Here is a 17,970-nt window from a genome sequence, read left to right as displayed (position 1 = left end):
ATTAAATAAAAAACCCCATAAAAATAAATTTTTAAAAACATCCATTATTTTGTAGCATTACCTGAGTGGTTACGAAATAATCATTGTACAGAAACACGTTTCCCCTTCCCGTGGAGCAAGTGCTGACTCCCGAAGGAAGGGGGCGGGTGGCAGAGGCTCCCGGCAGTGCCGGCTGCGGCCCGCAGGGGGCAGCACTCGGCTGCCCCGGCTGCAGCGGCACGAACAAATCCACACCACGACGTCTGACAAAGTCATTTTAATGGAAAATGTAAAACCCCTTTCAACTTCAATGTACAAAGCATGTGTAACACTTGCACTTTTAACAAATTAAAGCAAGCCAATGTTTTAAAAAAATACATCATTGAATGTATATATGTATATATTTACATAGCATATTAAGTTTAATATTTAAGCTTTAAAAGTTCACATAAATTTTACCAAAATGAGACAATTTTTAAATAAATTACACCTTTTGAAAACGTTTAATTGTACACTGAATAGCTTCAATAAAATACTGAAGTGTCTGTATTTAATATCTACTTTATATACTTTATATTTTACAAAGTTTACAATTATTTGGCAGTAATTTTCAGAATATGACATGACTGCTGTGCGGACTCAGCAAGATCCCAAATGCAGGCAATAGCTGGTGTTTGTGTCCTACTCTCACAGTAACTGTCTCAATGTAGTGAAAAAGATCTGAATTATTTTAGCAAACTGTACAAGTCACATTTACATTTGATCAACAATATAGCATAGAATTTTGTCGTTTTTTCCAAAAATAAATACATCATCTTAAATCTTTGACATTTCACAAACTTCATGTACATTATAATACAGACAGCAGAACGCTGCTCAACTGTTTGCAAGTGGAATATGGAATCACAGTGGCTGTGATATGAAGCTCTACCGTTGCAGTGTCATTAACAAGTAAATATGATGACTGTGTTTTCTTGGCACTGATGGTTTGTGAAGCTTAAATTAGTGTGTTTACCGTTCACAGATCAGGTGAAATAACCTCTGGGTGATGCTACCTCCAAAAAGCAGAGTGTGCTCAGTTCTCATCCATATCTTCCATTTCACCTTCGTGAATCTTCAAAGCTCTCACCATTTCTTTAACTGCGTGATACAAGATATTTTTAACCTGCAAGAACATGGGACAGATTTCAGTAAGGCCTACGACCTGAGGAACTCCGCAAAGTTTAGGACTGAGCCCTAAGCATAGTGGATGGAAAAAAGAAAGGCTTCATCAAGCCCATGCAAAAGGAACAGCTTTTTACACATTTTAAAATGTAAGTGAAATAAAGCCAGCAGCTCAAGGGAGAGTCATTTACAGCCCTGGCATTCATGCTGCTGCTCATTGTTATTCTGTGTGAACAGCAGCAAGGAAGTAGCTCCATGAACTGCTCGGCATTTCAATGAGCCCAAGCACACCCTGCCTTCCCAGCCGCTTCCAGAGCGGCATTCATTTCCTACCTGCAGTTTATCATCATAATTGATTTCTTCCTTTGACAGCCTCAGCTCCTGCGTTAAGTGAAATGACTGTACGAGATGTTCTGGAGACACAAAATCTTCCGTTACTTGAACGCAGCTGTGAAAATTTTGCACCTATCCAAAATAACAGAAAGAGACTGATAATTAGTATTTGGGGTTATTCTTTGGCAGAGGTACCTGAGGAAAGAGTGGGTCTTGAGATGCCTTAACCACAGCCTTATCAGACTAACGGGCACCTTTACAGGTAGAGAGCAATTATGTGTGTCTGCCTTATCTAAGCTGGCTGCTGCCAAAGCACCTCTGAAGGCTGCACAGCTGCCTGTGCTCCAGCATTAATTCCACACTGAGGCCTTGTTCCTCCCTCAGCAGCTGCACTCAGCCTCCCCAGCCCCGCGCAGGCGTGATCTGCCCAGCCCCTGGGAGCTGCCCTGCCCTGCAGGACCCGGCTCCTCTGCCACGCACACACACGCTGGAAGCTGGCATGTTCATGGAAAAGGAACTGCCAGTGGAAATACTTGAAAGAGACAGCCATGAAGAGTGAAAGGGGGAGGCTGAGAAGCAGGGGGAAAAGAGCACTCTTGTTCTTTCTCTGAACATTTCTTCGTACTGACATGAGGTAACTACTAAGGAACAGACACCACCTCCTGCCACCCAGCTCATACCTGGAGGACAGGGGAAAGGGAAATTGCTTCCTCGTTGTCACCCAACCACCAATTCCATTTAACTACCTTGAGAAACATTTGGGTTTTCACCCCTAAACCCTTACAAATTACAGTAATTTGTAATTCAGCAGTCAAAACCCTCTTTTCCCCAAACTCCAACAGCTCCTCACAGAAGCTGTGTAACAGTTTGAATTCCCAAAACCTGGGGGCAGGGAGGCAGAGCCTCAGCCATTCCAGCAAACACCCCATCCCACGTGGCTCAGGACTGATTTTAAAGTGAAACCTAGAAAAATCTAGAGTTTCTAAATGCACACTCTAAAATTCCATTATGGTACCTGACATTTAAAGAAACCACTGGGGTCTACACAGCTGAGGACACAGGACTTAGAAAATTTTTTTCTTCTTCAAAACCCCTGCCCAAGTCTGATTTTACAGAGCAGCTCCCCCTCTACAGCTGAACTCCCAGCAGGTGACCCCCAGCTCAGCAGTCATGTTGCATATGGGTTTTTTGATGGCTCATCATCATCAAGGACAAAGCAGTGCTGGTCCCTCCTGAGAATTGAGCAAAAAAGAACTAACTGTGGACACGAGGAGGGTTTGTTGATGCCATATAATCTGCAAACAGCAGAAAGCCAGGAGTGAGGCAGAAGCTGCAGAAGTGCCAGCATGAGGTTCCCACCAGCACTCAGGGAATTTCCTAGAGCTTAGGGTGAGGCACCTCTGCACTATGCAGCTGGCAGCTCCAGCCCCCTCCCCTCCCTCACAGGCTTCCCACCTCTTTCAAGTCTCTACCTGCCCCTGGTTTCCTTGCCAGACCACGCAAATCCCACACCACTTTCTCCTCACTAAGACAAGGTTTTACTGACTCCCTATCCCTCCATGGCAGAATAGGAAACATTTGTTTCCCTCGGACCTTTAATTCTGCTGTGCCTGAAGTCCTCTCTTCCCTCCCTTCCAGGGCCTGTCTTATCCGTGTGAAAGTTTGTGGGGACAGATTTTACCCGGCTGCTCTGGTACTTAGCATGGGAATGCCCCGCTGACAGCCCCAGGCAGTTCTATTTATAATATTTATAACACAAGCTGATGCAGTGACACACACATAGAAACGTTTAGCAACAATTCCCCTGAGGTTTGTGGGGCGAGGAGAGCAGCACTCCCACGCCTGTGCCACTTCCAGCTGAACTGAGAACAGCTTCACACCCGGCCCACGCAGAGCAGGCGTTTCCAGCAGGGCCCGGGAGGCGGCTGCGGTGCTGGAAAAGCCTCAGACTTGGGCCGGGACAGGGAAAGGGGAGTGGGCAGGGAAGAAAGGGCCACCCAGCCATCCTGATGGCCACAGGATCAGCCACTTCCTGCAAGGCTGAGCTCCCAGAGCTCTGCATATGCAACGCCCAGACCTTTATCCTACAATCCTTATCGGAACATTGCCAGGATGTCACATTAACTCCGAGCATGTTATTGTACAATACATAATCCTGCTGTTAAATCAAGATAATGCCTCTATAAAAAACAACATTATAATAACTTGTTCCACTATGAACAAGTTTTGCAGGGTGCCTGAACACCACATTTCAATTACTGACTCCAGTATTTCTAGCTTTTTTTTTTTTTTTTAGTTAAAACATTTTACCAATTTGGAGCTACCAAGTTAAAACCAGAGAGGCCATTCCTAGACATGTCTATGATCCAGCATAACCCACAGTGGAGCAGCAGAAAGAGAGAATCTTTCAAAAGAACACTACCAACACCCTTTTTTAGCTGGGGAAGTTCCAAGGAGAGCTCAGGGGCTCCCAGTCACAAGTGCCACAGAGAGAACAAGGCACAGCCATCAGCAAGGCAGGGACGCTGCTGAGCTCCCAACCTGTACAGCCAAGAAGAAAGGAGATGCCCCTCACAGAGCATTCAGGGAAGCATCTGCAGAGGTGACCAGTCTGACACTGTATCTATTTCTGGATTCTTCTTCTGAGAGAGCAATTCCCTCTACAAGAGGAACTGACAAGGCTGCCCTGCCCGTCACAGCTCACAGGAGAGGCTGTCCCTCCCATCCCACCGGGAACAGTCTGACTTTGCCTGCTGCAGTCATCCCAAGAAGAATGTGACTGCTGTCTGCAAGTACACAGGGAGGGGGAGAAAGCTGGGAAGCAAGAGGAATGCTATATGCTGCCATGAAATATAAAGATTAAGCTTTAAAAAGCCAGACATGAATCCACAGAACCAGGGGGGCGGGGTGTGGAAAAACAATATGCAGAGGGATTACACACAACCTCCTCCATGTTAGGGCAGTAAATTCTAGACCAGCACGTCAGAAGCAGCAGTGTGCCAACAATCCTAACTGGCTCCAGAATGGAAGAGTCAGAACTACACTTATGCAGTGACCACAGGCAGCCAGGCTCCCTAGCTCCAGCCCTCAGTCTGATTCCTTCTGCTCCACAACATTACTCATGAGCAAATAAAAATGTTAATTTACCACCTAATTTAGCATCAACTCTTACCCAGTTTTAATAATTAAAAGGTTCATAATGTGCATGTAAATCTGAAACACTTAATGTGTAAACTTAACATGGTATGTATTCTTGTGCAGACTTATTTTTCAGTTTTTAAATGTGCTTTGTATCTCTGAAGTGCTGGTGCTGATCCCTAAGGTCAGTATTTACGCATCTCTACAGAGAGCGCTGTGCACATACATGAAAGAACACGATGCTTTTATTTCCTCCTACGTGGCAGATTCACAGGAACTTCTTACTGAAGATGAAAAGGTTCTCATCTTCACCCACTAAGGTTTAAAAAACACCATGTTATTAACTCCTTGGTGCCAGAAGCTACAACATTACCACTTCAAACACAATCTGCAGTTTAAAGCCAAGGAGATAAAGATAAGAGTGGTCTTATTTTTGGTCCTTAAACATATAAAGTACAGGGAAGATTGGATATGTCCCACTACTTCATGTTTTATATTCTGTATGCCTTTATATAATGGCACATGCTATACAGAACAGATTTCCCAGTACATTTGTTATTTCCCCTGGGTTCCCTTCCACTCTTCTATCTGGGATATATCTCTCTTGTTTTATGGTATCAGAGTAAGGCTGCTGGAGTATGCAATACATGACTCTGGGAGTGCCAATTTCAGCCTAACAGGAACCAAGAACAGCAGCAATGTCAGATGTTCCTCCACATTCGTGAAACAACATCAAGCCCTGAGTCATTTTAGGGGGAAGGCAAACTACACCTCCCTAGATTTGGGTCAGCAAGGTCTGTTTGGGGCCATCAGGGTCTTTCCTGCGCCAGAAAACAAATCCACACTGACCATCCACAGCTACATACCACCATGTCAAAGGCACGCAGAAACTCAGTGGGATGAGGAGCCTAGTCCAGGTAAGGTACTGGTTGCTTTCAATGCCCCACAACAGACACAGCCAAAGACAGAGCAGGGACAGGACCCCTGTCATCACTACACCCCCCCTCAGTGTGTCACAGAGGAAAGCCCACTAAGCCCCACTGCCCTGGCCACAGGGAGATGGTGAGCCACTGCTTCCTCTCTGCCACAGCTGGAAGCTGATCTGCAGATTGGAAACCAAACTGCACCTTCTTCAGAAAGGCTTGGCCTCACTTGAACCCACAGGGAGATCAATGATAGATCTTCAACATCACAATGGTTTGCAACCAACTGCAGGGTGGGGATGCTCTGCATTCCTTGACAACGACCTCATTAGTGGTGCTTGACAGTTGACAACACAACAAGCCAGCAGGCTTCACCTCCTGCTGAAGCACCCAAAAAATAAATCCAGAATGGCCTAAAAATCTCACCTAAACAACTGAGCTTTCTTCCTCTTTTCACCAAGGAGCAGCAATTTACAGGCTGTGAGAGGAAAAAAAAGGCCTGAAGGCAGTAACTAACCCTTTATGCCAAGGGACAACTGAGGTTGACTAACACAAATTCGTCCTGCTTCTCCAGAACTGCCCCACTGGCAGTACCTTTCTTACCTAACTACAGATTAGATCAGCTCAGATGCTGCAAAGGTCTTAGTAAGACCTTCTTAGTAAGAAAAGCTGCTGACAAAAAGAGACAACGATGACTTCTGGTGATTGATGTACTTTCTTTGTTAAAAGGAACTTAAATGTGGCATAGGAAAACAGCTAAGTATCTGTCACAGAAACACCAGAACACCCACTACAATTCTCCTACAGCTAAAGACAAAACAATGACACCTAACATCCAGGTGCTTACCATCCATACCTGCTCAAGTTGCTCTCCCTGCCCCTCCTCGATTAGGTTAACTGCTGGCTTAGAAGAAGAAAATTACTAACCTGACTCTGCCATTACTAGACTCAGTTTGTTTAGAAATTTGCTACAGAAATGAAAAGTGGAAAACAATGGTTAATAATGGTCTGCTCATTTGCAATCTTAAAGCAAAAAAAGAACTAATACTTAAGGCATTCCATTTGCTGTATGTTAGTCAGCTACACCAGCAGATGTATCTTATTTTACATTCCTACATGCTAAGAGATACTAATAAAAAATTGAATGGAACTGAGCACAAATGTATCCACATCTTTGGAAAAAAGTGATTAATCTTGCACGTCTTTAACCTAAGGTACATTACCTGATGAAGTGCTCCTGCTGGTAGAATAATAGCATCACCAAGGAACTGAATAACTGTGCAGGTTTTTACTCCATATTCTTCAAAAAGTCTTTGGCGAAGTTTTTTGTTCACATACCAACTCTGATCACGGATTGGATCGTGCTCTGGTAAAACGTCCAGGCCTTGCTCCTTTGCTATCTGTTAAGTACAGAAAAGATCCCAAATAACTTCCAAAAGAACCAAACCTTTTTTTGATAAATGTAATGTATGCCCACCTTGCCAAGCAACATTACTCCGTTCCCAATACCAAACAAGAACTCTGGCTAGGGATTCAAAACAACCCTGAAGGATCTGGGAAGTCTCACTGAACTGAAGAAACCTGCAACACTCCCACTCCAAAGTGCAGAGCTTTAAAGAACTCAGCACAATGATCTATTAATAAGCAACATGCTCTCTGTGTGACTTCTTTCATCCAGAAAATAAAATCTGAGCTCTGGAGTTCCTGTGCTGCCAATTCCTCAGCTACCAATTCTTCAGTTTTGACACAGACACGCAACATCACCTTAGCTCAGGAAAAAAGCAGCCAATAAAGCCAAAGGTTGTAGTCCTGGGAAACCTGCTCCAGGTGACTCTGCTTGAGCACAGGGCTGGACAGAAGGGACCTCAAAGGGCCCCTTCCAACCTCAGCCACACTGGGATAAGAAGCTGCTTTCCTACTACCCTATGAAGGTATTCAGAAAAAATGACGAACACATAAAAATACTTCCTGACATCAGTAAATGGAATTGCACAACCATTTCTCATAAAGTAAACCACAGGGGAACAAATATTACTCTTAATCAACTGCTACTAAATCAATCCTAGTCACTAAAAAAGAAAAAAGTGATTACACATAAAGAACACAAACCTAATCCACCTGTCATGAGTCATGAAACAAGTATCTCATTAAAAACAGAGAATTTTTTTGCTTTCATTTATTAAATGAATGTAATTATGTGATGCAGAACTTGAAACTCTCCTTGAGTATTATCACCCTTCTAACAAGATACTGAGATTTTATATCTTATCAGAAGCAAAGTGGTCCCAATGATTACTCATCTATTAATCTCCAATTCAATACTTCCCAAATACCACCACTCCTAAAATACATGGTGGTATACAACTCACTTGGGATACCAGGGCTAACTGTGGTAGCAAATGACAAACTTCTTTACACAGCATCCTAAATGATTCTGTTTTAAACCTGTTGCTCTAATAGTTTCACAGCTATTCACTACAGTTTCAAAAGTGCTCTGAGGGAGTATTCAGCATTTCCTCTCTAGGTACACCAATTCCTTTACATTCATGACTTTATTCACAACTCTCTTTTTGAACTGAAAAGCCACCATCTAATTTATGAGCACCTACTTTTTGAATGAACAAAAAGTCTTGCTGAATAATTCATAATCTCCTGGAATTAGCTTTGTTTTACTTACCAGTGCTCATTTTTCCCCACAGCTCAGCCTCCCAAAGAGCAAATGTTTTTGTCACTGGAGGACAGCTGGCCTGGTACAGAAACACTGCTTTATTGTCAAAGGGAATCTTCACTGCTGAATTTCTTAGGCTATCCCTGCTCACAGCAGAGCCCTTAGCCTCAAGCTTGTTTATGGACCCCTTTGCTGCAGCCAGTGAAAACCCATCTGATCTCTCCTCACAGAAGAGGACATCTCCTCGAGCAATCACTTCAGTGATACTTCGGTATTTCTCTATCTTCTCTCAAGGCTGCCTTCCAGAGCACAAAATGTGCTAAGGACAGGGCACAGAAAACTGCTTCCAAGATGGAATCCCTACAATTAATGCACTGACAGATATTCATCCTTGGGAACAACCTGAAAGGTTCTGATGTGGCTCCAACTGATCACCGCACGCCACTGAAGGATGATCTACAACACAGCCAGGGTAAGTTTGCTGCCCCTGGGGACATTCTCCCACTGCTTCCACCTTCACCAAGAGCCCAGCCACGTTCCTGTGCTGACTGGTGTGACACAGTCCTGGCAAAGATTGGGGGCCACTAGGTGGTGAGGCCAGGGGATTTGGCATGGGAAAATTCACCAAAAATTCAGCAGCAATAATACAACAATGGATCAGTGACAGAAAAACACCATCCCACAAATTATCTTTGGTATTAGAGCAGATCTCCACGCCCTCCTAAGCCTTCAGTTACAGGCCACTTGCCACTCTTACAAAGTGAATTTATGTGTTACATGCTTTATTTGTTGATGGTGCAGCAGGTCAAGTATAGTTTATTTTAAGTGCTATAAAGGAAATAGTTTTGCCTTCCTCCCTTCTCTAACACCCAAGGTAGGGTTTGTGGTTTTTGCCAGCCCCTTTTCATTTACCAATTACTTAGGCTATATTTATAAATGACATGTAATAAAGCTAACCTTTTGCAGAAACTCTCTTATCTTGTCAGCATCTTTGCCAGCATAAATGTGCCACAAAGCACCAGGTAATTCACTTGAATCTTTCAACCGCTTCCTTAAAAGGTCATCCAAATCTTCCTCTTCCAACTTCTTCAAAACTCCTAAGGTTCAACAAAAATATTCTTTAAATGTGAGAAGGAGAAAAAAGACAGAAACTTAACACCTTGTTTTCAAATTTCTTGTGTGAGACTGAGCAAATGGAAGTTTGCTAAATACAACAGAAGCCACCAGGTGATCCTTCTGTTCACTGTCTGTAACTCATTACTAGAACATTAATGCTGTGGATACCCTAAAAGTACATTTAATTTTTGAACTTTTTCACATTTCCTGAATTCCACAGAACACGAATTACTACCTGAAATAAGCAAGCAGGGCTGGTACCAAAAAATGAAAAGATGAAAAAGGTGTTTTCCTGCAGTCAGCACAAGCAGTGTATAGCATGCTGTTGTTGCAGCAAGAGCTCTCCCAGGATGCTCAAGTTTGCTGCTATTAACTCCATGCATACACGAGTGAAAACAAAGCAAATGAAAGACAAACCTTACTGCAGCTCTATTAGTCACACCCAAAATCTACATTTGCTGATTACGGAATAAGAGGACAAAAGAAAAAGGGCAAAGAAACAAAACTATTTCAGTGATTTAAAGACTGTTTCACAGAAGCAATAAACCTCATAGAGACGACTAACATACACCAATTTAAGCTCTCCAGAGTTGAAAAATTACATTACAGCCCAAATTCAATAGAGCAAGCACAATGCCTCCAGAAGAAGCAGCATAAACAGAAGGTTTGGTAAATATATCATCCTGACATAATTGTTAGAACCAGCACAGCTTCCAGAGAAAATCCTTCACCCTGCACTTCCATTAGCTATGCCAGTCCCAGCACAGCAATGGTGCATCAATTATATGTAATGGCAAAAAAAGTGGAAAGAGTTTGAAATACCATTTCATAATTCGTGAACTGCACTGTATTTTACACAGAACTAATGTGTATGTAAACCCTTGGAACAAAGAATCACCCAGCTGTAAGCAAGTTCTTATGGATCTGCCTTCCAAAGAAAAGTGTCAATTTTAGAAGGGGCAGAACATTCAGTCCATCTACACCTCTCTTACAGTGAGTGAGAGTCACATTACCTGATTTGGAAAGTACTCCATTTCCTTTAGCTATGCCAACATAAACAAGGATGTTCACGACATCAGAAACTTCAATATGGAGATTTGTGGTTCCTATGTCATGGTCTTTAGTAGCAGCCACACCTATTATAAGAAAAAATTAAGATTTGTTTGTATTGCATATTCAAATCAGAACATGTAACAACAGTGAAGAAATTTCTGAAGTACACTTGGCATCACTGAGATAGACAAATTAACATGTTTTTGGTTCACCTGCTAAATAAGAAAACATTACTTTTTAACAGTCCTTGAGATTTTCTCTTAGCCCAGGTACCTGTCCCTACACAGCATCTGTGTCACAACAAAACACTTCAGCAGAACAGTCAGACATTTCCTGACCACTATGTTCCATTCCTCTTCAACCCCTCAGGTTGTTCAGGGCAGAACACCGGTATAATGAATACACAAGGTTATCAAATCTGTCACTTTTATGTCTGGCTGTAAGAGAGTCCTTAATCAAAATAATGCCCAAAAAGGAAAATTAATTTTAGTTTTAAGAAGTGGAAATAAACATTTTTAAGTCAAAAGGACATTCTGGAACACAGCCTTAGAGCAGTATTACCTCAGAGTGGCATTAATGACTCAGTTCTCAGACCCATGCCATTATCACTATTGTTAATATGCCTCTTGCACAGGATATTTGGAGAACTTCTAAAACCAAAGCCATTGTGTCACAAATTACTACTCATTTCTTGTCCTATTACAACAATTTTTAAAACAGAATTGAACAAAATTCTTTACAAAAAAAAGAGCAGACAGAAAGTGCGTGAGGGAATCAACCTTTTCTGAACAGGTTTTGAGTGTACAGCACACAAACTAAATGATGAGAAACATGATGAGATTATTTTATGACCAGAATCACGAATACCATGATATTTCATGAAGTATTTTGTCACATAGCATTACTAAAGACAGGTTCTATCACATGTAGAAACACGTAACCATTTATATGCTTCAGAATACTATAATAGCATAAGAAAAGATGGAAAGAAATGGAGAAGCAAATAGACTCTCATGGCCCAGGTGCAAGTACTGTTAAAGACACAAGTCAGTCAGTATTTCCCCTACATTCAGTGAACAATTACTCTTCAAGAAAGCTCAGCTTTCTGTCAAGCATGGCAATGCGTGGTATTCTATAAGTTGAAGGGAAGAGGTAACAGCTGCATTTAAAGGGCACACTCACCATATGCACTGCACAGTCTGGGTCCCAAATCCGGACGGACAAAAAATCCTGGCAGATGAGAAGCCAAGTTTAGTTTTCCTTCTGGACTACAATATTCAGGCAAGGGTAAACTTTTTAGCAAGTCCTCATATCTGGAGGAGAAAAGAAAAAAGAGAATATAATTGAATTTGTGCCGTTACACAGAGAGAGAAAATAGACTAACATTAAGATTGACTGAAGAACATCTAATATTAAACGCAAAATACCTTGCTGGCATCATGGTCTTGAAATCTTCACCAGAAGGCCAGTCTTTCAGTTTTAGAAGAGCTGTTTCACCATTTTTTACTTTCTGCCGTTCTGCAAGTAACAGAAATAACTAAAAACTAATGTACTGTAGGCATTTCACTTTATTCAACTAAAATACAGACATTATCTCTAAACCTGCCAGGAATCAAAAATTCACGCATGAACAGGAGATAGCTGATTTCAAGACTCAAGAATTATACAAACGAAACTCTACTAGTTAAGTAAGGAGGACATTTGTCCAGTTTCTTAGTCAGACCCAGCCAATATAATAGTGCATCCTTAATTCTGCCGAGGTACAAAATACAAGTTTCCACCACATTCTCTGGAAACAGATAACCTAGAGCTTTCTTTTTAAAGTTTCTTCAAAGCCTCAAGATCCATAATGATAATTTTTAACTGTGGTTTCTAACACTGATCATGTTCAGAATCAATACCATAATACATTTTAAGGAACATACTTGAAACATCTTCAAAACCATCCCAGAACTCCTTGACATTGGTGTTTGAAATGATACTGTCCTTGCAATTCAAGATATCTGCTTGCTGGTTTCCAAAATCCAGACTGATTGACTCAGCTTTCCACAGGCTGAAGTTCATTTTCTTATGCATTCCGGACACCAAAACAGGCTGTAAAGAGTAAAATAAAATAATTTTTTTAAATCAGTACTTATCCTTTCAGAAGTAGACAAATTCTTTAACTGAACTGGAATACAAATGTGTCTGGAACACACACAAAAGACTTTGGCCTTACTGAGCTGTAAACACTTCCTCCAACAGCACCCATATCCAAAGGTGTCATCCCTTTTTGGAATCTGAAACTCCACAACAGGAATATCTTGTTTATTATAAGTGGTGAAGTTTAACTACACAAGGTTCATCTGTGGGCTATACCTGACAACTTGTTTTTACCCCCCTGTTTTTACCTGTTTTTTAAACATGGAGTTAGGCATTTTTGTCCTTTCATACACAACTCCCCAGAGCTCATGCTGGTGTCACCAACCTGCTCAATACCTACCCTTCCTTGTTTCCAGCACTCTTTGAAGAGTTTCCAGTTGTTGGTGTTTTTATGATCTCTGAGCCACAGAACATGCTTGTCACAGATCCACGAATACTGGATATCACTGTACCGTTTACTGCAGTCATCTTGAATACTTTTTTTATCATCCTTAGGCTCTTCTTTTATTTCAGATTTTACATTTATTTTTGGTGCTCTATTTGGTGGAATCTTGTTTTCTACTACTGAAGCAATTATATCATCAAGAAGGTTTGGCATAGTCCTTCCACTCTTGCCACTCTGTTAGAAAACAAATGCATGCTTAAACAGTGTAAAAGCAACTTAATGCAATTCCTTTTGAAAGAGAGTAACATTTCTGATGTTTTATCAATTATCATCATATATAAAAACAAATAAAATGTTAATATGTGTGTGTGTGCGTATGAAGTTTTAATTATGAATGAGTATTTAAAGCAATACACCTATCAGACTGCTCTAACTGTAATGTGCCAGAACAGACTGACAGAGATTTTCAAATCCTAAGAGAAAAACTGTGCATCTTGTAAACACTTACTGCTGTTCCTGTAGAGTACACTGGAGCAAAAGCAATGCCAGCATCTGTAGAGCCCAGACGCAGTTTGCCTGCTGTTGTAGTTAACAGATCTCGTAAGGTTGAGCCCTGCTCATTGTTCTGGGATGCAGGAGGAGAACTTTTACAGTTTGGGGACTCCAAATTATCCTGGTCCTTTCCTTCCTTTGAATGTTTTCCAGAAGGACATTCTTTGTTCTCTAAAACAAAAATAATCATTGCATGTTTACACTGTTGTACCATGGTGCACACATAGGAACAGCACTGGTACCCTGCACTTCCTAATGGTGCTAACAGACTGTGCAGCACTAGTGCTTCATTCACCTGGAAACACACCAGAGGATGAACTACATCCCTCAAAACACAGTGAAACTGTGTGACCAAGCAAAGGCCTCCCTCAGCATCTCAGAAGTACAGCTGAGTGAGTGCCTGTCCTGAGTGAGACACACTGTAGCTGGAAATACTTCCACAGCACACAGACATTCCACCAGGGATCTTCTGCTGGTGGATTCTGATGCCACCAGGGAAGAGAAAGAACACTGTCTTTTCTTTCAGTGCACAGCAAATGCCTTTTTTTTTTTTTAATTAATTCAATTAAAGAATCACATGGAATTACTAGGTTGGAAGAGACCTGTAAGATAAAGTCCAACCCATGCCCTAACACCACCTCAACTAAACCATGGCACTCAGTCCTTTCCAATCCTTTTTTAAAAACATCCAGTGATGGTGACTCCACTGCCTCCCTGGGCAGACCATTCCAGTACTTTATCACTCTTTGTGTAAAAAACTTCTTCCTAATATCCAACCTGCATTTCCCCTGGCACAGCTTAAGACTGTTTCCTCTGGTTCTGTCAGTGCTGCCTGGAGAAAGATCCCAACCCCACCTGAGCACAGCCACCTTTCAGGGAGCTGTAGAGAGTGATAAGGGCACCCCTGAGTCTCCTTTTCTCCAGGCTGAGCACCCCCAGCTCCCTCAGTGGTTCCTCACAGGGTTTGTGTTCCCAGCCCCGTTGCCTCCTCTGGACGTGCTCCAGCCTCTCAAGGTCCTTCCCACCCTGAGGGGTCAGAGCTGGACACAGCCACAGGTGTGGCCTCACCAGGGCCAGGTACAGGGGCAGAGTGACCTCCCTGCTCCTGCTGGCCACACCATCCCTGATCCAGGCCAGGAGCCATTGCCCTTCTTGCCCACCTGAGCACACTGCTGGCTCATGTTCAGCCGGCTGTGGCTCAGCACCCCCAGGACCCTTTCTGCCTGGGCACTGTCCCCAGCCTGTAGCACTGCAGGGGATTACTGTGGCCAAAATGCAGGACTCAGCACTTGGACTTATTAAACTTCATCCTACTGGACTCTGCCCATCCATCCAACCATTCCAAGCCTCCCTGCAGAGCCATCGTACCTTCCAAGAGATCAACACACACTCCCAGCTTGGTGTCATCTGAAAGGTACCAGCAGAGCCCCCAAAGTCACGGACATGATAGACACTTTCAAACATATACCTTTTTTTTCTTCTCTGGCTTTCTGCTCTGCAAGATCAGCCAGCCAATGCAGTGGGGACTGGGATTCAGGCGGTGTTAACTTGCTGTCTGTGCTCACATCACTCCTTGGACTTGTGTTACCATTTGTCTCAGACTTTTGAGGAGTATTCTGCTGTTGAGACTCAGGCATACACAGAGAAATTTTATTACTGTGGTTAAGGACATTCTGCAAAACCTGTAAAGAACAAATTTATTTTTAACTACGTAGCTTCACTTTAACAGATCTCAAAGACATGGCCAGCATTTAACCCCCACATACATAAACTAAAATGCAACTGGTATTATTCAAATACAAAAATCCACCAGGATTCAGAACACTTGAACAAGATGCAATATATACACGCATTTTAGACTCACCTGAGACACACCATTTATTGCAGGGAGCTTGCCAGCTTGTGTGTTCTGCTTGGTGGTGCACTGACAATGGGATTTAATTTCAAATTTTTCTCTAATATTGTGCATAGCATCTAAAAGATCTGTCAAAACTAAAGACAATTAAGGAGAAAAACATTACTAGCTGTCAGTCATTGTGACCTTCTTTACAACATACACAGAATGATGTTTTAAACAATTAAAAATCCTGAATTTACCACCCAAAACTACTCAGTTTAAGCTTGTGCAGAGAGACATTCAAATAATTGCACATTACTCTTCTGAGTAATCTGAGCTTTAGTCTGCATTCCCATTGCATGGCTCACACCAAGCAAGCCAGTAATTATTTACTTCTCATTGTTCAATGGGTATATCATTGCTTCATTCAATAAAACCATCAGCTACAGACTGAAGTGAGCCATGTCTTGACAAAAAAAATCAGTATGTGAGCATGTAAATGAAGGCTGTTTGGTAATGGGCATGCACAGAAGAACAAAACTGAGGTTAAGTAGGCAGTCTTCATTGCGACGTTTCCAGATGAGTGGTTCACTTTCACAATTTAAAATTCAAACCAGTTTCAGTCTAGAACCTGTTCTGAGAAATGTCACAATTTGAATTTGTTATGGAATCTACCCAACCTTCACTTCTACCTGAACTAACATGCAACAACTCATGGAATAATGGCTTGGTTCTGCATTTTCAGCTTAATATAATCTGGGAATTTACTTAGTATGTTAAAGGGCACATTTCAGTTTTCTACTTTCTGGTCTGTATCAATGCTGACAGAAATTTTGTGCTAACAAGCACTACACCATACCTAAAGGCACTACTTCAGAGAACTTACATGGTTGTAAGCAGAAATCTGAATCTAGCTGGGTTTATGATTCCTGCTTAGTTTTTCAATTATAATGAGCTCATTCATTGCATTTTGCTCAATCATCTGAACGAAAACCTTTCTATTCTTTTTTGGGTATAGCACAGACAATAGCGAAAAACAAATCCCCAAAAATCCTTTGCCTGAGTGGTATTATTCAAACATTTTCTTTTAACAGCTAAGGTCAGATTTTTAAAACACATTCTGATTGTTTTATTCTGCTCTGAAAAGGTACAAATGCATCACAAAAAAGGCCCTCAATTTCTTCACTGCCTGCCCCAAAACCCCTTTACACATCTGTCAGCACACACCTCTTACTCTCATCATCATCATCTGTGCCCAGTGCTGGTAACTGCCTAGAGGCATTTGCCTTTTTGCAACGATTTAACCCAATTCCCAGGTTTTTAAATGGAAAATGAGAAGTTTCAAGAAACAACTCTGGCCCTGCTTCACAGAAAGACCTGGGAAAAAAGCAGCTTCTGCTTGTTTGCATATGGTCTTACCAGAGCCTGGAATAATCTGTGTTGGCATCAGGTGCTTGTGATCATGAGGCTGTCCCTTCACACACTTCATCCAAGCGTACAACTCCTTATCTGCAAAACAGGATTGCCAATGTTTTACTTCCCTTATGTTGCACACAGACAGAGCTAAGGCCTTTCAGACTGGTTTTGGTTAGAAACATTTCTCTGCACATACAGGCTTTCTGTCCAGGCATCTAGTGTGACAAGGACTTGCATACAACAGCTACTTTTCACACTAATGAAAAGAGTTTAACAATACTGAAATCTGAAATAGCTGCATCTGTAACACAGGCCCTTGCCAATTACCTCCAATTTCAAAGTGTACTCCCTTTATCACATTTAGTGTGTTGCCAATTTAACATAGGCTGAAATCCTTTACAGTTGCTATTAAGGCCATGAGCCTCCCTTGGTGAATCCTGCCATGGAAAAGAGACATAATTAGGCAGTGATTGTATGGTTCATCTAATTTGACACAATCCACACTGCAACTGGAAGTGTCTGTTTTCAACCAGAGTTCCCCAGAGAAGCCAAAAAGGTGAACTTCTAACGAAGTCATCTCTCTGGTTCAGCTTATGATGCAGCTACAGCAGTGGCACAAAGGAGAGGGAAGTTGCATCATGGATTTATGGCACATTAAAGCAACCATGAAACCATACATCTCTGGGTACTGGCTGAAAATCATTGGTGACAGCAGAAAGGGCCTAACTGGTAGGAGATGTGTTCTAAAAAGTTTAAGGAGGACTCTCCTAAAATGTGCAATGTAAAAAAAAAAAAAAAAAACCAAGGAAAAAAAAAAAACCACAACAAGAATGAGAGCAAAAATGTCTGGCAAAGCAACTGGTCACCAATCTGCTATGTGATTTTGGGGCAGAAAGAACACAATTTCTCTCTCCATCCCCAGTACCATTCACTGAGCTGCTAATTTTAAGAAATTTTTCCAAGCCTTTTACCAGTTTGCTCACTCCAGCAATTTAAACTAAGGAACACAACATAGGAAGCATTTAACACATTTAAGGCATTTTTTTACACTGTAGTACATACACAATGTTTCAAATGTTCCTTCAGGTAAATTTATAAGCTATTCAGTAGTTTTTGTAGCACCTAAAACATCTGAATATCCAACTGGTCACAAAGATAAATCAAGACAACAAAGCAGCATGTACCTACTTAATCTATTTTCTCACAGAAATGTCATAAAATGGCATCCCACTTGATGGTGCCATAAACTGTCTGAAGGTAACAA

General features: G+C 41.8%; 1 protein-coding gene across 7 annotated transcripts in view; it reads right to left on the bottom strand.

The window, feature by feature from the left end:
- Positions 1-241: 241 nt before the first annotated feature.
- JMJD1C (jumonji domain containing 1C) overlaps positions 242-17,970 on the bottom strand; it is a 159,603-nt gene continuing 141,874 nt past the window's right edge. For 5 of the 7 annotated variants that reach the window (XM_084210621.1, XM_084210625.1, XM_084210627.1 and 2 more), the window contains 13 exons: positions 16,710-16,799; positions 15,318-15,445; positions 14,922-15,135; positions 13,410-13,624; positions 12,857-13,135; positions 12,300-12,468; positions 11,802-11,892; positions 11,557-11,687; positions 10,335-10,457; positions 9,163-9,302; positions 6,761-6,937; positions 1,477-1,608; positions 242-1,144 (listed from right to left, as the gene is read on the bottom strand). In XM_084210621.1, the coding sequence (XP_084066747.1) occupies positions 1,055-1,144; positions 1,477-1,608; positions 6,761-6,937; positions 9,163-9,302; positions 10,335-10,457; positions 11,557-11,687; positions 11,802-11,892; positions 12,300-12,468; positions 12,857-13,135; positions 13,410-13,624; positions 14,922-15,135; positions 15,318-15,445; positions 16,710-16,799 (1,979 nt within the window). In that variant the 3' untranslated portion in view covers positions 242-1,054. The remainder of the gene's footprint in view (positions 1,145-1,476; positions 1,609-6,760; positions 6,938-9,162; positions 9,303-10,334; positions 10,458-11,556; positions 11,688-11,801; positions 11,893-12,299; positions 12,469-12,856; positions 13,136-13,409; positions 13,625-14,921; positions 15,136-15,317; positions 15,446-16,709; positions 16,800-17,970) is intronic. The other 2 variants (XM_084210622.1, XM_084210623.1) reach the window with 2 other exon arrangements.

This window comes from Fringilla coelebs (genome assembly GCF_963513975.1).
Source record: "Fringilla coelebs genome assembly, chromosome: 8".
In the NCBI taxonomy this organism is placed as follows: Eukaryota; Metazoa; Chordata; class Aves; order Passeriformes; family Fringillidae; genus Fringilla; species Fringilla coelebs.
This window is presented reverse-complemented; position numbering and strand designations above follow the sequence as displayed.